The sequence below is a fragment of the Lissotriton vulgaris genome, chromosome 1_2 (genome assembly GCF_964263255.1).
Source record: "Lissotriton vulgaris chromosome 1_2, aLisVul1.2, whole genome shotgun sequence".
Classification (NCBI taxonomy): domain Eukaryota; kingdom Metazoa; phylum Chordata; class Amphibia; order Caudata; family Salamandridae; genus Lissotriton; species Lissotriton vulgaris.
This window is the reverse complement of record NC_141686.1, coordinates 118,715,651-118,738,185: the sequence shown is the minus strand read 5'-3', so window position 1 is coordinate 118,738,185 and position 22,535 is coordinate 118,715,651. Positions and strand designations below refer to the sequence as shown.

General features: G+C 47.0%; 1 protein-coding gene across 1 annotated transcript in view; it reads left to right on the top strand.

Annotated features, from left to right (window-relative positions):
- Positions 1-22,535, top strand: part of LOC147734664 (uncharacterized) — a 5,992,067-nt gene that overhangs the window by 5,743,497 nt on the left and 226,035 nt on the right. Inside the window, exon 42 of the mRNA XM_086952471.1 lies at positions 14,979-15,150. Coding sequence (XP_086808597.1) covers positions 14,979-15,150 — 172 coding nt within the window. The remainder of the gene's footprint in view (positions 1-14,978; positions 15,151-22,535) is intronic.

Genomic DNA, 22,535 nt, shown 5'->3' with positions numbered 1-22,535 from the left:
GTGGGGGACTCCTCGGGTGGACCTGTTTGCCACTTGCGAGAATGCTCACTGCCCGTCATTCTGCAGTCTCCAGTATCCGATGCAAGGAGCATTGGGGGACGCGTTTCAGTTGAGCTGGAGAGGTCAGCTCCTTTACGCGTTTCCTCCCATACCCTTGATTCCTCGGGTTCTGAGGAAGATTCGCCAAGACCGGGCCCAAGTCATTTTGGTCGCCCCGGATTGGCCAAGAAGGGTGTGGTACACAGATCTTCTCCACCTCTCCTCTCACCCGCCGCTCCGTCTCCCTCTCAGGGCAGACCTCCTCTCTCAGATGGAGGGGCAGGTTCTACACCCCCACCTCCAGACATTACACCTTCATGCATGGAGATTGAACGGGGCAATCTGAACTCTTTCTCTCTCCCTAACGATGTGGTGGATGTCATACTTTCTGCCAGGCGTGACTCCACCAAGTCCATTTATTCGTATAGGTGGAATAAGTTTGTGTCTTGGTGTAGGGAGAGGGATGTTGACCCGTTAAAGGCTCATTTGTCTGATATTTTGTTGTTTGCTCTTTCTCTGGCTCGGCAGGGGTTTGCTGTTGCCACTGTCAAGGGTTACCTTTCGGCTTTATCGGCATTCCTCTGCTTGCCGGATCAGCCCTCTCTTTTTAAATCACCTGTGGTTTTAAGATTTTTGAAGGGGCTCACTAATAAGTTCCCTCCTTCTCCCTTTATTGTTCCTCATTGGGACTTGAATCTTGTGTTAACCTATCTGATGGGTTCGCCGTTTGAACCCTTACACAAGTGTCCAATGAGGCTTCTTTCTTTTAAGACGGTCTTCTTAGTTGCAATTACCTCGGCAAGGAGGGTAAGTGAGCTTCAGGCTCTTAGTTCCAAGCCCCCGTTTTTGTCCATCCATGCTGAAAGAATGGTTCTTAGGACCAGGGCTGCTTTTCTGCCTAAGGTGGTTACTCCCTTCCACCTAGGTCAATCCATTACCCTTCCTACCTTTTATCCTCCCCCACACCCTTCCAAGGAGGAGGAGAGGCTTCATCGCCTGGACCCGAAGAGAGCGGTTAGCTTCTATCTTGATAGGACTAAAGACTATCGTATAGACGATCAGCTCTTCGTGGGTTTTGCTGGCTGCAAGAAGGGCAGAGCGGTGCACAAGCGCACACTTTCCAGATGGATTATCCTGTGCATCAAGATTTGCTACTCTCTGGCGGGTAAGGACCCTCCTGAGGGTATTAGAGCTCATTCAACTAGAGCAAAGTCTGCTACTTCTGCATTGTCTAGGGGTGTTCCTGTTGAGGACATTTGCAGGGCCGCGACTTGGGCCTCCCTCCACACTTTTGCAAAGCACTACTGCTTGGATGCTGAGGTGAGGAGGGACGGCCACTTCGCGCGCTCTGTTCTCCAAGATTTCCTGGTGTAGCAGAGTGGACACCCTCCTCCGGGAGTGGGGACTGCTGTGGGAATCTATTCACAAGGTGAGGAATCCACACGGCAGATGTATCTATCAGAAGAACAAGTTACTTACCTTCGGTAACGCTTTTTCTGGTAGATACAATATCTGCCTGTGGATTCCTCACTGACCCACCCGCCTCCCCGTTGTCCACTCTGCTATACCTGGTGTTATGTGCAAATGTAATTATGATTTTATCTGATTTTGTATAGTTTTGCACTTTGAATGCATTTGTTTTGCATGTACTGTGTACATTGTGTATATATATATATATGTACTTGTTGGTCCGTCCGGGTGCCTCGAAGGCACGGAAAAAAGGGCGGAACTGACGTCATCACGCCGACGTGGGCCTTATGTGGAGTCGGTGACGTCAGACGGAGTCGCGCGCGGAGCCGTGCTCCTATGACGTCGTCCACGCCGGCGTGCTACGAAGAATTTTCCGAACGTTGCTGACGCAAGGGGGATATTCACAAGGTGAGGAATCCACAGGCAGATATTGTATCTACCAGAAAAAGCGTTACCGAAGGTAAGTAACTTGTTCTTTATTTACTTAATAATTAGTTGTTAAAAACTATTAGTTATATCATTGAAAAAAAATGTATTGTGTAAATAATTATTTTACAGTGCAATTTTCTGTGTGGGTTGAGGGGATTATAGGTGTAAAGAGTGGGAAGTTAACTAATTTGTATGTTTTTTAATTTATTTTTTCATTATTCATATTTGTTTAATTGATAATTATTTTAATTATGCAAATAAATTCTGTTTTATTTTTCGATTTGGGTTGTTAGTTGTGTGGTGTTATACGGTAGGTAGTAAATATAATAAATTTATCAAATACTTAGGGGTCGATTCTGATTCGGTAAAATCCGAATAGCCGTATGGAGTATTTCTCCCGTACGAATCGTACAACTTCAACGTCCCTGTACGTACGATGAAGTACGATCTGAACCCAAAGCAGATCTCCGTACGATTCGTACGAAAGACCATTCTACTTAAGGATACGTACAAATCGCATTCTGAACACACAGTACGCGACATCCGTAGGGATCGAAGCAGCTTTTTCCAACCCAGCAAGTACGATTCGTTACGACAACACTCCGTATGACTCTTTTTCTACGGGAGTTTAAAACGTCTGTGAAAGCTGATTTCGACTCTAACCATGTGCAAAACGGACCCCTCTGGTATGTGAGAACACCCCATGATTGCAGGGGTACGGTGCGTAGGGGTACGGTGCGTAGGTGTACGGTCCGTAGGGGTACGGTGCATCGGGGTACGGTGCATAGGTGTACGGTGCGTAGGGGTACGGTGCATCGGGGTACGGTGCATAGGTGTACGGTGCATAGGGGTACAGAGCATAGGGGTACGGTGCGTACCCCCATGATTGCAGGGATATGGTGCGTATGTGAATGTGTGGTTCTTCGTGCAAATTGCTCATACGACATTTACCGTACGAATCGCGTTCTCGGTCCCCGGTCCAGATCGTACTTGTCGGGTCGTACAGCATGTTTACGATTCAGACGGTTCACCGTGAGGGTCCGTATCATACGGATTTTTCCTTGGTTTTTGTATGGTTCACAAAGATTCGGACGTATTTATTTCCTATGGATCGTACTACGCGATTTGGACGGATTTGTACGATTCGTACGGAAACGGCTACAAATTCGAAACGCCGTACGGATTAGTTTCCCGAATCGAAATCAACCCCTAAATGTATTTGTTGTATATGTTTAAGATATATATTAAATCTATTTCTGTTGATAAATGTTATTATTTTATGATATATATATATATATATATATATATATATATATATACAGTGATGACTATGGGAATACCACTTGCTGAATAAATTATCTTTGCACCGAATTTTGGGTTCGAGTCCGTTTTTGGGAGCTGACTGAGAGCTCTGTGCTACACCGGATTATTCCTGGAATATATATATATATATATATATATATATATATATATATATATATATATATATATATATATATATATATATATATATATATTCACCTGGATGATGTCATCAGTGATGTCACTGACCATGTCATGAATGATCTAATATGTGACATCATCAGCAGTGGATTACGGGCGCGTGAGTTATAGTGAGTACAACTAACTATAACAGAGTAATTTCATTGGTTTTATACGAGTGAAATGTCCAGCTAACTATAACACCCCTAAAACCTAGGTTTTTTTCAGTGAATTTCTAAGGTTTTTTAAATGCTAATCCCTAACTATAACATGTCTGAAACCTATGGTTTTTTCAGTGAATTTCGAAGGTTTTTAAATGATAATTCCTAATTATAACAGGCCTGAAACATATGTTTTTTTCAGTGAATTTCACAGGTTTTTTCAATGATAATTTTAAATGTATTGTTATATTTATTTTTTCATATTATTTTACTACATTTCTTTTATCTATTTATTTTTAGATATCTTATTTTTTACATTACATTACACATTTGTAACAAAAATATATTTTTATAATATAGAATTTTTTTTTTTTTTTTTTAATATATTCATAATATTTTGGGGTTTTTTTCCCAATTTTTTTGTGGAGTCACTCACCCAAAGCGCACCTTACTCGATCACTGCGCGGAACCTATCCGCCTTTTTAGAATGTTGTGTAGGATCCGGGTAGGGTGTGCGACGGGTGCGTATTTACGTGTGCGATTGCTATGCAACTGGTACACGACTCCAGGCGCATACGCGACACATGCGCATTACTTTACGCGTTTGATGAGGTGGGTGCCTTTAAATGTCTAACATTATATATATATATGCATTTAATATACTTGTTAGGGCAAGACATTATCTAACCTAATCATAATAATAATATATTTTTACTTTTAATAAACTTATATTACTTTTAAATGCCATTTTGCTAAGTCGCGTTGGGTGCGCGCTGCCTGTGTGCAGAGTGTGCGGGCCCCATGTGACCCGAAAAAAAAAGATTTGATTGGCTCATAACTTTTCCCATTGTAACTATTGAAGGACCCTACCCATTTCAATCAATTTTCTTAGAGCTTCTTTGGAGACAGATCTCTTAGCTGAGAAGAACTTCTTTTGGATTAATTATTTTCTGATATTTTCCAATTTGAGGACAAAATGGTTTCAGGACAACAGCCACCACAAGAATCAGACCATTCTTCAGACGAAGAATTTGTTGTGGAACCTCCACCTGCACCTCCAAAAAGACCTTCTTCCTTTGTGTGGAAGTTTTCTACCTACCCTGAAGGACAAAAGAAGGTGAATGCCACAAAAGTCACTTGTAAAATCCGTGGTAACGTTCTTTCAAGAGGCAGTGCCAATAAAAAGTACTTGTGCGGCACTGCAAGTATGTATAAACATCTTAAGAGTCTGCATCCTGTTAATCTGTCTTGGGAAGAGTGCAGGAGACTTCGAGACAACCCTGCAACTGCAGTGCCAAGTACTTCTGCCAGTTCCTCTTCGCCAGCACATCCGGACATACATTCCGAAATTGCACACATAAAAATACACTGCATCAAGTGCAACCAACTTCTGTGCTACGGAGAGCAGTCTGTGGACTTAGTCTGTACAGCACAACGAAACCACCACTGTTAGACTTTTTTTTTTACTGGGCTGTTAGTTCCTAAAGTTCACTGTTTTTTCCGTCATTTTTACTTTTGAAAAAACAACATAAAAATCTGAAAATTGTTCAAGAAAATATAAAGCAAAAAAACAAAAACTAAAAGTTATTTCCGGAACTAACTTCTCTGGTTAAAGAAGGAGCTATATTTGTATGATAGTGTACTAAAGTTTGTTTGAATGTATGCATAGTGCATAGTTGACTGAAAGAATGCATTAGTACTGTATGGTGTATGTATAAGTGAAGAACTATAAGGAAGTGCTGTAGCATGACACTTTTAGCTCTTTAGCTGCAGTGTGCTGTGGTACTTCTGAAGCCCCGGAAGCAACATATGTATATAAATATGTTGCAAGTCTATGCTTCCCTCTGCACTGCTGCTTAAACTGCAGCCATGCGGTGACACAGGCACCCTTGCACCATGGCGCAAGGATATCTCTGTCATGCCGAATTTGTTTTTGTGCAGGAAGACACACCTTCATACACAAAAACAATCTGTGAAGGGATTTTTCGCCTTTGATGTAGGCTGTGCATTTTAGCATACATTCAAAGAGAAAAAATGAGGAGAAATGAAAATAATTCTCCTTGCGGTGCCTTGTTACTCCAATTGAAGAATGGTGAAGCATTCACACATGTCCTGATTAATGATTTCTAATAAATCTTGAGGTCTGAAAGAGACATGTTAGTGATAGATTCCTTACCTTAGAATATCCCCAGGCATCAGACTAGATCCGGAAATTTTTGCGTAGCAATAGCCCTGCGCGTCGGTAGGCGTCGTCTGCGGCTCCGCGTCTGTCGGCGGCGTCGTTAGCGCTGGAATGATGTCGTCGGAGTACTTAGACGCCGCCCATGCACGCTGACGTCAGTTCTCCTTTTTTCCGCGCCAGCTAGCGCAGATCCGGAGAAGCTCTACCCCTAGTCATTTTTTGACTGAACTTTTTGATCTTTTTGATCATTTCTTCCTTCGAGTCTTCGACTCTATCGGTGCCGGTAGGGATGCCCGGGTTCAAACCCTGCTCGAAGTGCGACCGACTGATGTCGATTACGGATCTCCGGTGCCTGAAGTGCTTAGGCCTCGACCACGACGACCGCACCTGCTCCAACTGCCGGGCCCTGACATCGAAGGCTAGGCGGGAGCGGTCGCGCAAGCAGCTTGAGCTCCGGCAGTCGGCCCCGCGCCACTCCAGATCCCGGTCCCGGTCCCACAGGAGGTCGAGGGACAGGTCGCGGGGTCGGAGTCATCGCAGCTCCTGGAGTGGACACCGGTTGTCAGGCTCCAAGTCCTCAGGTAAGAGGCATGAGAGGTCGGAGAGACGTCATCGTTCCTCCGACGCTCGCACGATGCGCCCGGGGGGCTCGGGCGACACCGCCCACGCGGCTCCGCGGGAGTCGCAAGCGTCGCTGCCTGCCCCACACCTTCAGGTCCCTGGGCACAGTGCGACGGCGGAGGAGAACAATCGGTACCTCATGGCCATGAGGTCCCTCCCTCCTCAGTCAGGTTCCGTGGCGCCTCAGGGCCCGACGGTCGCAACTGGAGGCCCTAGCGGGTCGGGCGCTTCGGCCCCGATGCCGTTGGGTGCTTCGGCCCCGACGCCGCTGGCGACTTCGGTCACGGCGCCGCAGGACCTCACCGGATCTGCTTCCGCATCCGGGTCGTCACCGGCGCCGGCCCAACGGATGTCGGCCCTGGCGCCCACTGTGGACGCCGTCCCCAATGTTCCCTGCGGTCCGACTCTGGCGCCAGGTCGGCGCCGCTGGGCGCCGCTTCCGACGTCCTTTGGAGATTTTTATTTCCATGAGGAGGCATCGTCTACTAATCCTGTTTTACAGGAAACGGGTGACGAGGAAGATCGGGAGGGGTCTGAGGAACCTCTGGCACTGGAGTGCCAGTCTCAACAGGACTGGACATATGAGCTTGGGGAGGCCAGTGGCATTGACACTTAGCCAGACACTGGATTTGTCTCTCCTCCGACCGTGGCTTCAGAGGAGGGGTCTACATATAGTGTAGTGTTGACGAGGGTGGCCAAGGCCCTTAACCTTGAGCTCCCCGTCTCCTCACTGAGGTCCACAAACCGCAGTCAAGCTCCAGCGAGCCTCTGCTGCCGTTCAATGAGGCCTTATGTGATGTTCTTGTGGGCACTTGGTCCAAGCCCGCCACAGGTCCGCCTGTGGATAGGAACGTGGCCAGACGCTACCTCCCGGCCCCGGGCGACCCTTGCTTTTTGTCCACCCATCCCACCCCCGAGAGCCTGGTCATCCAGGCCTCCAATTCCCAGCCCGCTTTCCCGTCGGCCCCACCCGACCGGGAATCCAAGAGATATGAACAGTTCGGGAAGAAGGTGTTCTTGTCTGAGAGCTTAAGGCTGCAGTCTGTAAATACCACCTGTCTCTTGGGCCGCTACACCCACACTCTGTGGGACGCGGTTGCGGATGTGCTGCCACAATGCCCGGAGGAGGTCCGGGCTAAACTCGCCCAAACCCTTGCGGAGGGCCGAGATGCAGCGCGCTATTCCATCCGGTGTGGGCTGGATACCACGGACTCACTGGGCAGAGCAATGGCAACGACGGTGGCGGTTCGACGCCACACCTGGTTGAGGTCCGCCAACTTCTCGGCCGATGTCCAGGCCACACTTCTGGACATGCCGTACGATGGCCGTCGCCTCTTCGGCGACAAGGCAGACCATGCGCTGGAACGTTTTAAGGACTCCAGGGCTACGGCCAAGTCCTTGGGCCTCTTGGCCCCACGCCAGCAATCGGGTACCTTTCACTCCTTTCGTGGCCACGGAAGGGGCGCCCCCACACGTGCTGCCAGCCACGCGCCGCAGAATGTTCAACAGCACGGTGGCGGTCGTGGAAACCGCCGAGGCGGCGGTCGGGGACAACGGCGAGGCCAGTCCACCCCTCCCTCCACAGCACCTGCCTCAAAACATTCCGAGTCCGAGATTTTAGGCCCATGTGACGCCTGTGGGAGGCAGGGTTCCCCATCACCTCTCCCACTGGCGCACTATCACGTCGGACAGGTGGGTGCTGCAGATCGTCCAAAGGGGCTATTCCCTCCCCTTCGATGCGACCCCTCCATCCATACCACCGCAATGCCACCGCGTGTTGGGGGATCTCATGCAACTTCTGCAAGAGGAAGTCTTGGCCCTCTTGGCCAAGGGGGCCATCGAGCGTGTTCCTGGGCCAGAAGTAGGGTGTGGATGTTACTCCTACTACTTTCTGGTACCCAAGAAGGGCAAAGAGGGGCCTACGCCCTATCTTGGACCTGCAGAACGTCAACGGCTTCCTCCGGAAGGAGAAGTTCAAGATGCTGACTTTGGCTCAGGTCCTAGCTGCCCTGGCCCCAGAAGACTGGCTGGTAGCGTTGGACTTGCAGGACGCTTATTTCCACATCCCCGTCCTGCCAGCCCACCTGCGTTACCTGCGGTTCAGGGTAGGCCAAGAGCACTTTCAGTTTATCGTGCTCCCTTTCGGCCTTACCAGCGCCCCACGGGTATTCACGAAGGTGATGGCGGTGGTCGCAGCTCATCTGTGCAGGTTAGGGGTGTCAGTCTTCCCCTACCTAGACGACTGGTTGTTGAAGGCAGGCTCGCCCCAGACAGTCGTCAGCCACCTCCAGACTACGGCCGACCTCCTGCATATGCTGGGGTTCTCCATCAATGTGCCGAAGTCGCACCTGTGTCCCTCTCAGAAGCTCCTCTTCATCGGAGCGGTTCTCGACTCGGCGCAGTTTCGGGTTCACCCTCCCGAACAGCGGGTTCGGAATATACAGGCTCTGATTCCCATCTTTCAGCCTTTATCCTGAGTCTCGGTCAGGTTGACGCTGCGGCTTCTGGGGCTGATAGCCTCCTGCATCCTTCTGGTGCATCACGCCCGGTGGCGGATGCGGGCTCTGCAGTGGGACCTGAAGTTTCAGTGGGCCTAGCATCAGGGCAACCTGTCCGATCATGTCTTGATCTCAGAGGGCACTGCGAGACAACTGCAGTGGTGGCTCACGGACCGTGATTGGGTCAGTGGCAGATCCCTCAACCTACCCCACCCGGAGCACGTGGTTGTGACGGACGCGTCCCTCCAGGGCTGGGGAGGCCACATGGGGGAGGCGGAGATCAGAGGCCTCTGGTCTCCGGCGGAGTCCCGGCTCCATATCAACCTTTTAGAGCTGCGGACGATTCGTCTAGCACTGAAGGCATTCCTCCCCTCTGTCCGGGGGAGTGTAGTGCAGGTGTTCACGGACAACACCACCGCCATGTGGTACTGCAACAAACAGGGCGGGGTGGGGTTGTGGACCCTCTGCCAGGAGGCTCTGCGCCTCTGGCAATGGCTGGAACATCAGGGCGTGACCCTGGTGGTTGAACACCTGCAGGCTTTCTGAATGCCAGGGCTGAAAAACTCAGCCGTCGGTGCATGATGGATCACGAATGGTGTCTGAACTTGGACGTGGCGCAAGGCCTCTTTCAGCAATGGGGAGAGCCTTGGTTAGATCTATTCTCCTCAGAAGAGAACGCGCAATGTCATCTGTTCTGCGCGTTGGAATTTTCAAGGCGGCACTCGCTCGGAGACGCTTTTCATCGTGAGTGGAGTTGCGGTCTATTGTACGCCTTTCCGCCTATACCACTTCTGCCCAGAGTGCTGAAAAAGATCAGGCGCGACCGGGCCCAGCTTATCCTTGTGGCTCCGCACTGGGCACGAAGATACTGGTATCCCGAGCTACTCAGCATGTCAGTCGATCCTCCGATTTGTCTGCCTCTTCGGGAGGACCTTCTGTCGCAGCAGCAGGGGACGGGCCTGCACCCGAACCTGTCTAGTCTCCACCTACAAGCTTGGAGATTGAGCGGCGGCAGTTGAGGCCATTTGACTTGCCTCCCGAAGTCTGTGATATCATTCTGGCAGCCAGGCGTCCCTCAACAAAGTCGGTATACGCCGGCAGGTGGAACAGATTTGTGTCATGGTGCACAGCAAAGGCTGTGGACCCTCTCTCGGAACCCCTTTCTGAAGTTCTACTCTTCCTTCTTTCCCTTGCCCAGCAGGGCTCTGCTCTGGGCACTCTTAAGGGGTACCTTTCTGCTCTTTTCGCCTTCCTACGGCTACCTGATCAGCCTTCCTTATTCAAGTCCCCATTGTAAATAGAAATCTGAAGGGCATCCCACACATGTTCCCTCCTGTTCCCTTCGTGATGCCCCAGTGGGACTTGAATCTTGTACTCACTTATCTAATGTGTGCTCCCTTTGAGCCGCTCCATACCTGTCCTCTCCGTCTTCTGACCCTGAAGACTGCTTTCCTGGTTGCCATCACCTATGCCAGGAGAGTGAGTGAGCCCCGGGCTCTTTCTTCTACTCCACCTTTCCTCTCTGTTCATCTGGACAAGGTTGTGTTGCGGACAAGACCTTCCTTTCTGCCCAAGGTTGTCTCGGCCTTCCACATCGGGCAGTCCATTACCTTGCCCACCTTCTTTCCGCCTCCGCATCCCTCGAAAGAGGAAGAGAGGCTCCACCGTCTGGACCCAAAACGTGCGCTCTCTTATTACCTCGATCGCACACGCCAGTTCCGGGTGGATGACCAACTCTTTGTTGGTTACGTGGGCGCGAAGAAGGGAAAGGCGGTACACAAGAGGACCATTTCGCGGTGGATCATCTTGTGTATTCAGGCATGTTACTCCATGCCCAAAAAGAAGCCCCCTGCTGGATTGCGGGCTCATTCCACTCGAACCACGGCAACAACAACTGCCTTGGGCCGAGGAGTCCCCTTACAGGACATTTGCCAGGCAGCTACGTGGGCCTCGCTGCACATGTTCGCAAGACAATACTGCCTGGACAGTCAAGTCCGGAGGGATGGCTTCTTTGGCCGTTCCGTCCTCCAGGACTTTCTGGTGTGATTATTGGTTCGCAGACCCACCACTGGGGTTGGTATTGCTGGGGTATCTAATCTAAGGTAAGGAATCTATCACTAACGTGTCTCTTTCAGATGCACAAGTTACTACTTGTGCAACGATATATCTGTAAGAGACATTAGTTAGTGATAGATTCCTTACCGACCCACCCATCCTCCCCGTTCTGCGAACCGATATCTAGGGTTAAAGTCATCACCTTTCAGGGCCCTAGTTTCATGGCACCAGTGTTGGTTCTTTCATGGCTCTGCGTATCTGGCGCAGAAAAGCTGTGCATCAGAACTGACGTCAGCGCGCATGGGCGGCGTCTAAGTACTCCGACAACGTCATTCCGGCGCTAACGACGCCGACTACGGACGCGGAGCCGCAGACGACGCCTACCGACGTGCAGGGTTATTGGTACGCAAAAATTTCCGGATCCAGTCTGACGCCTGGGGATATTCTAAGGTAAGGAATCTATCACTAACTAATGTCTCTTACAGATATATTGTTACACAAGTAGTAACTTGTGCATCTGTCTTGTTCTATGAGTATTCTGTGCAAAGATGCACACCTATGGAACGCCCCTTCAACATAGGACTAGAAACACTCCGTGCCCTAAAGACTGGCTCACTGCATGAGTACATGCATATTGACTGAATGATAACACTACTATAAGGAGAGGCACTGGGTGAATTCATAATTGGTTGAGTTTTACTTTAGTGAATGGATTAGTACATGGTACTGAAAGAGTCACTATGGGATTGCAAAAGCAGTCACAGGGTGTTTGCTGGAGTGAATGGATACTGACTGGGGAATTGTAGGCCTGAAACACAATTGTGTACTTAGTTAGTTAGTCAGAGTCCTGCACCCAATGCGTAGAAGTCGTGCACCAAACGCGTTGCAGTCGCGCACCCTACATGATGGCAGTCGTGCATCCAACGCGTGCGCACCAGGGGGCCACACTGAGCACCCCGCTGGTTGCGCAACTCCTTATATTGCCTTAAACAAAAAAAATAACCCCTATCACTATTTTCTATAATCCCAAGGGACCCCATCCCACGGGGCTTATATAAAACGCTTGGGACCGTGGGGGGAGCCCCAATGCCCCCTCGGTCCCAGCCGGCTCCCCGCGTCCTTCAGGAGCCGGCATTGGCATTGCTTTCCCACATGGGGAGTTGCTAACATGCAGCTCCCCATGTGGAAAAGCAATTCGGTTTGGATTTTGAAAGAGAGAGCAGGTTTCCCTGCTCACTCTTTCAAAATCTAAAGCAACTTTGCTATGGGAGGGCAGGAGCCACGAGACTCTCACCCTCTCATAGCAAACAGCAGTGTGTCCCGGAAGTGGGCACCCCGGGACACTGCAGGAGCCGGCCCTGGGGGGTGGTGGTCCCCAGGACCCTCAATGGCTCCAGGAGGGGGACCACACAGCCCCCCTCCCACAATACACAAACCCCCGGGGGGTGGCGGTCCCCGGGGCTGGGGGGCCCCTCTGGGCAGCCCATAAATTTTATTAGTTTTGCCCCCGGGATTTGGCCCCCCGTGGGCTAATTATTAAAGAAGCTCTGTTTTATTTTTTATTTTTTACGGCAGGGTCCACGCACCTTGCGCGCACTTTGACGTTAAAAAAAATTGTAACTTTTTTGGGGCCCTTGGAGTCCTTGTGGGATCCCCTAAGCAGGTCTAGAGGGTCAGGGTATTTCTACCCTGCCCCCTTTATACGTTTTGCACACTTGTTCCACTGACTTCTTCAGCCTCACATCTACCGAGGCACAAAATGGCAGCCAAAACGTCCTGGTTTCGAATGCTGACAACCACTTGACAGCCAATTAGCATTCAGTGCGTGATCGAGACGGTGCGTTTAGGGTGCGATTAGGATGCGCGGATCCACCCCGGCCATAGATATATATGTACTTTTAATTGTCATTTACTCAGGAACTACTGAACGGATTTACACCATTTAAGCAAAAGGCACGAGTCTGAACTAAGGACTACCACCTCTTTCCCAAATTTAGTGTCATTCCATGCAGCAGTTCAGGCTGTAGCCGCGCTGAACGGTTCCTATGGAAAATTGAATTGGGAAAACACATTTTGGGACCTTTTTTTCTCAGCCCCCGCTTCAAGAATCACCCCGAGACTTTCAGGATAGGAGCTGGCCAGAGCTGGACATTAGTTTTGAAAATGTTGCCAAGATTCGTCAACCGGCGCCACAGTTATTCCAAATAGAATGTTGCGGATTTCCTATGGATAAAAGGTCCTAATTATAACTACCTACTGGCGACTGCCAGTAGGTAATATATATATATATATATATTTTTTTTTTTTGTGGGGGGACAACTATATTTATGACCGATATTTTCCCCCCCGATATTTTTGTACTTACCATTATAAATATAGGATGCTGATATTTTTTACATCAATATTTATAACTAGAAATTGTGTTATGGGGTTATTTTAGGTGTCAATATTCTGTCAGTGAACACCCGTGTACAACAGGTATAGGAGCAACAAGTTCAGAGCCACAGCTACCCAGGCTTGAGCTTCAGATTTAGCAAACGAAATCTGGTAGTCCTGAAGGAGTTGATTAATATATTACACCGTGAAGTCACACAACCATGCCATATAATACATTTCCTCCCAAAAGCAGATTTGGAAACTGAGGCTAGTAGAAATTTCAGTAAAATCAGAAATCTTCAACGTCCATTATGGGAACTCTTTCGAGGTTGAAGTCATTGATGCCACCAATCAATAATAAAGAGGTGTGGTTTTTGTCCATGACACGAGGAATCTTGCAATAACAGATGTACGCTTAATCCTAAATCATGAGGATTGAGCAAAGGGGAACCCTCAGAAAGAAATGTTTGGCATGGCTAAAGAATAAGTCAACAATAGTAATGAGTGGGTCCACAACTAGAGGGTTGTGAGCTGCGGGTCTATCACAGATTGGAATTAAGCAATTTACTGCATTGCTACAGGGTGTGAAAACAGTAGCTAACCTTGGGGCATATTATCAAGGGGGTTTATCTCCGCTTTTTTGGCTTTAAAAGCCAAGAAAGCGGAGATAAAATTATCTCCCTATTACCTAGCTGTCGCTAACACCAGTTAGCGACAGCTAGTAGGAGATAGCGACCATCTTGGGCACCGCTTTGCATGTCAGTGATATTTATCACTAATGACATGCAAAGTGGGCGTGCCAAGATGTTAGCGACTGGAAACAGTCGCTAACATCGCTATCTCCTATTACCAACTTTTGGAGATATCCGCGCTAAGCGCAAATATCTCCAAAAGCTAACCCCTGCCCTGAGCAGTTCTTAGCCATGTTATCCAATGGGAGGTGGATAACATGGCTAAGAGCATTAGCTCGGTAATGCATGAATATCGCGGACTTTTCAGTGATATTCATGCATTGCGGCCGATTTTTATCGCATTTGCGATAAACCTTGGTAATACCAAGGTTTATCTGCGATAAAAATCGCCGCAGCTCGGCGATAATTTTTTCACGCTAACCAAGCAATAGCGATAATTATCGCTATTGCTTGGTAATATGCCCCCATGTTTCCTGAAAGAAGCCTGATATTAATTAAATGTTCCTCCAAGGTAGGTTATTGTGATTTCTGTACTGATCCCACCTCAAGCTTATCAACGTCACACATCCCAGGCATTCTAACCCATTCCTTCATTATCTCAATCACGGGGAGGCTTTTAAACCCTTTCATCCTTGTGATCACAAAAAGCACTGATGTGATTAATTCTGAACATTATGTGAAAGGTTACACAGTCATATTTCATTTTGACCACTGGCAGGCGATTCAACTGCTGTGCATTTTTTAAATTCCTTTCCCTCTACTGTTATTCTTTCACTGTTAATATATGGTTGCATTGATTCCAATCTATTGGGTATATGTTTCCTATGTATGCCTTTTTCTGTACATAAAAGCAATACTAAGAAAACAAATGACTCACACTGTCCACGGACCACGGCGAAGTGACTAGACAGCAACGTGCTCTAGGTTGTATGATTGTAACCATGTAATTCTTCCTTTATATTTATTTTCTCAGAGTTGTCAGAGGTGCTTTGGAGCATGGTGATGCATGCATCCTTTTCAAGCAAGAGCTGGACAGGATTTTTTGGAGTCTTCTTAATATTTGCCTTGTTTGCTTCATTGACACTGTGCATCCTGTTGATCATGGAGGGTATCTCTGCCTTTTTACATACACTGCGTCTGCACTGGTATGTATAGTTTCCAAAGCTTCTCCTTTCAAGGATCTTCTAGACTATTTAAAATGTACTTCAGGATCTCACAGGGTGGTGAAGATATTCTGCTGTTTATGAATTTACTGAAATCGCATTGTGGAGAATTAGTATTTTACAGCTGCCTTTTGCTTTTTTTTATCAATGCATACACACATGTGGTACTTGTATGGTGCAAACAGAGCACTGTACAGGGTCAAAGGCAAGGCAAGCATAAAGGTAAGGAGTGATACAGTTGAATGGGTTCTGGGAACAGAAGTGTCGGTACTGCACTGCCATGTGGTATTCTTTAAAGAGTTGCATTTTCAACACTTTCCTAAATGGGTGCATAAATGGAAAAGGCCTGATGCTCTGTTTTTTTTTACACTTCTTAATCTTCAGTGTAATTTTGTCTTGGCGGGTGTAACGACCGGATTTTCAGACCAGATATCACCAGCTCACCAAGACACCACCAATCCAGCCGAAACGTAACCATCTCCCTCCCCAGAGCCTACTTACCACAGTACCTAGGTACCTTCCTGGGGATGAGGAATTAGCAATATACAAGCTCATATCATCAAAAACACCACTAAATCTATAGGATTACTAGGAATACTCACTAATTACTAAGGAATTCCATGTCACATCCTATGATCTCACCTTATAGTCTCACGGCAACTCAGGCCCAGACTATGCTACTCTCTTCCTCATGGTGGAGAGCAGTTCTAATGCATCTACCATTACACACTGACCTCAATCAGTGCTCACGCCAGCCACAATCCTGTGGGTATACACACTGTATCCTCCCGGTGCTCTCTCAAGCTGCAATCCTGTGGGTATACACACCGTATCCCCCCGGTGCTCTCAGTAACGCCGCTACACAACGGCGATCACTGTCCTATTGATACCTTCAACTCTCTCTCTCTCTGTTGGGAAGTTTCTCTATATGTCTAATATCTACTGGGGATGTCTCATACACAATTGTTATATTTTATGTGGTAGATAGACAGTTCAATCCTCTCACACAAGAATGGCCAAATCACAACATGCAAAGGTTATTCTCTGATTTAGGCGCTCCCTGCTCCCTTGCTCAGTTACCACTTACCCGGACGGGAAACACATCCGTCCACATAACAGCATCTGACTAGAAGAAAGGTTAGTCTCATCAAGAAATAACAACATTTGCACAGTGGTTCACTAAGAACTGGGGTCCCTTTATTACACAATAGCAAATGATAATATCACAATAATTAGCAATCTGGACATAGCCTGAAAAGTAAAGGGGAATAGACACATCTAAGGAATACATAGATCTGCGGGGTCTCTTTATTAGAACGGTAAACAAGAAAGCTTTATTACTAACACATCCACATATAGCTGACAGGAACTGTAGATAGCTAAAAAGGGAAATAATGGATTATAACAGGACTGCACACCGCTGAAAGAAAAGGGATTAATCAGTGCAACAATACAGTAGAGAATATAGCCTAGGAAATAAAGGAAAGGATTAATGTATATATATATATGGGCACTAATATAACAGGACAGATATCACCTGATTATTATGAAGTCTTGTTCTAGCTGTCATCTGGGTCCCTCTCTCGTCTGTGCCTTGGCTCATCTCAGATTCTCCCCTGCACTCTTGGACACACATCTGCGCCGATCACTCTGCACTGGATTCCTCTCTCTCACGAACTGTCTTCACCTTCCAACTTCAGTCTAATGATATAGTTTCTGCCATTCTGATAACCATCTGCTCCACTAGCTTCTTCACTCTGTCTGATTGTTCCAGCTCCAATGTCCAACTCACTCCAGCTGCTCCCACAGACTAATCCACGATATAACTTCAGTCTCTTCCAAAAGGTATCACTCCAAACTCCAGCTGTTAACTGCCTGCTCCAACTGATCTCTCATGATGTAACTTCATTCTGTCTCCAAGGCATCTTACTCCAACTGCAAAGCAACTTATTCTGACTGAATCTTCTCCAGACTGCATCTCATTCTGACCAGCTCCCTCTGATCACAACTCCTTCTGACAAGTAACTGCTTCTGACTGCTTTCTTCAGCTCCAAAAACCATCTGAACGCTCCAAGATCCATCTGAATGCTCCAAGATCCATCTGAACACTCTGCCTCTCTGCACTTTGCTAATATGAAATGCTCTCTCCTCATGGAAATTTCCAACAGAAACTACCTCCCACCGAATTCCTGTGCCAGCTCCAAGGCTCTCCGCGCAACTGCAGTGGCCATCTGCATTTACGTCTGGACCCAAGAGACAAACACATTTCTTCGATAAGAACCAGTCTCCGCTGGCTTTTCTCTAGCACACAACAGGCTTAACTATAAACATTACCTTTACCCTGCAAGCTCCTCAGCCAGCAGAGGCAGAAAGCAAAATGGAGTCTCTCTGGTTCTGGGCCTTGTAGGCCAGAAAAGGATGAAATAGACACATAGCTCTATCAGAGTACATACACAAACCCTACCAATAGGTAATATAAAGTCACAACTACAGGATCCACCCTCTACTATACGTTTTCAGGCCTGAGAATGATGAAAGGACACATAATTATGTCAAAGCCAATAGGCAATAGATGGATTAGAGTCAGAAATAAGGGATCTATAATCATATAAAGCGGCTATCCTCTAGTTTATGCTTTTAGGTCTGAAAAGAGGCCTGAAAAGGACCAAAACAAGCTAAAAATAGGGATCTAGGATGGTAGCAAGCTAAACTCACCATCACTCAGAAATAGAGCCAAAAACCCGGTCAATACAGAGGGTTTGCCGAGATCCACCAGCGATGTTTAACTTGTCTGCAGGATAAGCAAGGGGTGCTGGGCTTGATGGCGTTTTAAATGATACACCAGGTTTTGAAAGTGGTGCAGGGTGGCATGGGGAACCAATGGACTTCTTTTATATTGTGCATATAAAAGTTTCCCCTAGAGTTGGACTTTGTCCTAATCAGTATTAAGTATTAATGTGATGCTTCAGGCATCAATGAGATTGGTCAAATTTGTACATATTACACAAATGTGAGAAATTGGTGCTCCAGTAATTCTTAGATGATTCTTTTGGCTTTTGCACACATACATAGGTATACATTTACATGCTCGAGCACCTCAAAATACCATCCTGTCGCTACCTGCCCTCTCGTCCCTGAGAGGTAAGTAAGCATGAAGTTGTAGTTGAGCCAGTTTGCTGAGCCATGGTAGAATGGACTTCAAAACACCAGTTGCAAATGACCCCAGCACACAGTGATGGGCCTCAGTAGCCTTTGCTGGCCTTTCCTGCCATTTGGCCCCTCATCCAGAGTTCTTGATCTCTTGGAAGGGATATGATGATGGTGAGTACTACTGGGAGCCGGCCTTACGTGTACATGACCCCAGTCTGGTCAGACAACTCTACAGCCACTTCCTGGCTAAGCAAAAGTCTATTCCATTCCAGGGGTACTTCATTTGCTGGGAATACTATAAGGGCTCTCAGCAGGGTGAGGGAAATATGCACATGATACTTACTGACAGACAAATATGTCACATGCACCAAAATGCAAAGGATAGATACAATGACACAACTTATGTCAATAATGCCCCCCCCCCCCGCCCCCCACGGTATGCTAAAAAAGATCTGTGTGTGGTAGAGCATACATTTAGCCTCTATTTGAGCTCTTTTCTTTTTTATCTTAGCATCCTTTTCTAATCGTGGTTTGCACATATTTACTCTAATGCGATAATGTGCTTTGCATACATTTGTTTCTGATAGGCATTATCACAATGTAGGCTGCACATTTAGTTCCTATGTCGCACAACTTAGAGCACAATGCATTGTTTTGTTTTTTTGCCCATAGAAGACAGCTATTTCCCTATAGACTAATTAAAGACGTTGTTCCTCACCTCTGGCACATTGTGGTAAACTAGCTGGCTTTTTACTTATATTTAAATAGCAAAAATTTGGAAGTTGATGAGAGGTTTGCTTCCCATTTGAAAATATTATGGGAGCTGCAGTGAACTGTAACTAAGATACAGTGCTGCAGTCCTCGATCTTCATCCTGAGAAAGAAGATAGCCGTGTGAGAGAGATGTGCAGGCCTGCACACTCAGATGGAGGTACTTTCATTAATGCACTGAGGCTGGCTTCCTGACATACCATACCAAGGTATTGGGTTGGGTATAATTCCAACAGACTTGGCAAAAAGGTACTTCCAACAATCTTTCTTTTGCATAGGGAACTTAGGGATAGATAGGAGTAACCTTAGTAACATTATGAACAATTAACAAATTAACATGGTTGAATTGTTTGTATTTTTCACCATTCAAAGAATGCTTTAAACAATGATGTGTGTCATCTGACTAATAATTGCAGCTCGTGCTTTATTTGAAAAGATTAGACCTTCTCAATAAAAGTTCAAAAATGTATTATCGTATCTTTTCTCTGTGACACTTAAGGCATGATAAAGTCACAAACAAAAGATTTAGACCTGTTTCCATGAATTTCTTGGGAATCAGAGTGGTCATGTTTGAGATTACCAGTAATATCTATAGCTGTGAAAAGCTAGTGGTTTATATGTGGTACTGTGAACTAGCCAAACAAACCAACATTTACTGATTAAATAGGAAGACTCAGGAAGGTTTTGCTAATTAAATACACAGTCCTAATAAATTTGCAGGAACCGTATAACATGGGCTACTACTATATCACAGATAGCCGCATATGTATCGTATTTGCTCACAAGCTGATTGCACTTTTGGTGAGGTATTGGGGATGTATTTATGTTGATTAGTTCTTATTTCTTGTTCTTTATTTCAAATTATTTTTTTGTTTCATACTATAGGACTATTTCTTCAGGATTTATTATATCCATATTCAAATTTAGTAGCCAAGTGGAAATAAGATGGAGATGTTGCAAATGTTTTGATTTTCAGATGATGATTTTTGCAAACTTGTGGGCAACCAGCTGACCCTGGATAGCCAGCCCAACACTACAAATTTAGCAAATAAAGGCTAGAATAACTTACTGACACTTAAAATCTAGATAAAAAGTATAGAATCCCATGGAGAGTTTATGCTCCAATATTTGAGATCTGGTACTATTCCACAAGGTCTCCGAGTAAGGAACATATCTGGTCATTTTGTCCAAATTAGAAAATTCTCAGAGAAATGGTCTCATATAAGCAACCCTTGCTCTAGAGATTGGATGCTCCGTATAGTGGAGAGAACAAGAGAATTGGTATTTGTATTGACCAATGAGATGTTGAAAATGGATGAGAAACTAAAAAAATCTAAATTATATTGTATTTAGGGGTGGGGCTGCCCGAGATCGGCATGCCAGTGTTCCCACCCCCCTGCAATATTCCACAGTCTTTCTGCCCCTCTGGGAGGCAGGCGGGAGCAATAGCCCCCGATCTGCCCCGGAGGGGCAGAAAGTCCACTAGATGCCACTGATTGTTTTTCTTATTTTGTTTAGGGGTGGGGGCTGCCTGAGATGTGTATACAAATGCCTCCACCCAACAACATTCCACAGTCTTTCTACCCCCTCCTGGTAGGCAGATGGCAGCAGTAGTCCCCGATATGCCCCATCTGAGGGCAGAAAGCCCACTAGATGCCAGGGACTATTATTTTTTTAATTGTATTTAGGGGTAGCTGCTGCCCTAGATGAGCATGACAATGCACCCACCCCTGCTAAATTCCACAGTGTTTCTGCCTCCTCTAGGAGTCAGATGAGGGTAAAAGCTCCTGACCTGCCCCCGGGGGCAGAAAGTGCACTAGGCAAGAGTTTTTTTTATGTATATAGGTGTGGGGGCTTCCCAAAATAGTCATGCAAATGCCCCCCCCCAATAAAAATGCCACAGCCTTTATAACTCACCGGGAGGCATTTGGGGGCAATAGTCCCTAATCTGCCCACCGGGGGGCACAAAGTCTTCTAGGTACCAGGAATTCTTTATTTTTTGTATAAATAGGTGTGGGGACTGTGGAGAATGGACACGCCAAAAAAGTATTTCTGTCCCCCTGGAAGGTAGATTGGGGAAATTGCCCCTTATCTGGCAGAAAAACCCAGTAGGCACGAGGGATATGTTTATGGGCATGCCTGTGAGAATTTCCATAGGCAAGAGTTGCTCCCCTTTTTTAGGCACACATTTTGGCAGTTTCAGTGATATTTTAATTCTCATCTGCACCCAAGCGTGGCAGAAAACCACTAGAAACCAGGGGGAGTATGTATGTGTTTTAACTGGGGTTTGGCTAATGGTGTGGGTGGACTCGTGCTTGATGATGGTGTGTGTAGATTGGCACTTGCCTGGGAGTGTGCATGGAGTGGCACTTGGCTGGTGGTGTATGTGGACTGGTGCTTGGCTGGCTGTGTGCATGGATGGTGCTTAGCTGGCAGTAGCGGGCACTGGGTGTTTTCCCGGTGGGCTGAAGGGGTAGGGGCCGGTTTTCTGGCAATGGGCGGTAGTTTTGTCACTGGGGCTGGTTTTGCAGCAGTTCCGCAATATCAGGCCCCAGTAAAAAAAGCAGGAGCAGGGCTTTTTTACTAGCATACCTGCCCTCTTGGGTCGGTTGAGCAGCAATCTGCTAGGGCTGGTTGTTGTTCCCAGTCCGGCCTGGTAGACTGGCGGTGTGCAGTGATTTTGCTTGCTGGCGGAGTGCGTGGGTGTCGCTTGGCTAGCGGTGTGCATGGTTATTGCTTGGCTGACTGTGTGCAATGATAGAATTTGGCTGGCGGTATCCATGGATAGTGCTTGGCCGGCAGTGCGCATGGATGGAGCATGGCTGGTGGTGTGCGTAGATGGTGGTGTGTCTATATTGACTCTTGGCTGGCGGTGTGGCTTGCATGGATCCCCAACATTTTCTTACCCAGAATCCCAGCAAACCTCAAATTTACTTACAAAGTGACATTTTTCTCACATTTCTGTGTGGGTAAGTTGTAGGATCACTGTACAGGTGCAAATATCCTACTACCCAGCATTCCTCTTGGTCGCCCTAGAAAAATTATACCTCACTTGTGTGATGCCCGAAGTAGCCTCAGCCTAAAAACGTATTAACATACTGCCCTTTTGGACCTGCTTTGGGCCCACCTCAATCTCTTCACTTTTTTGGCCCTTCCATGTCAGAGGCAATTGGCCAATCCACACAAGTATGGTATCTTTTTATTGGGAGACTGAGAGGAACGCTGAGTATTACGAAATTTGTGCCGTGCAGTGGTCCCACAACTTTCCCACACAGATATTAGAGGAACATTTGAATTTTTAGCTACATTTGAGGTTTGCAGTGGATTTTTGGAAGGAAAATGTTGGGAGATCAACGCAGGCCACACCTCCCTGGACTCCCACAGGTGTCTAGTTTTCTGAAATGTCTGGGTTTTTTAGGTTAACCCAGATGTCTGCAAACTCAGGAC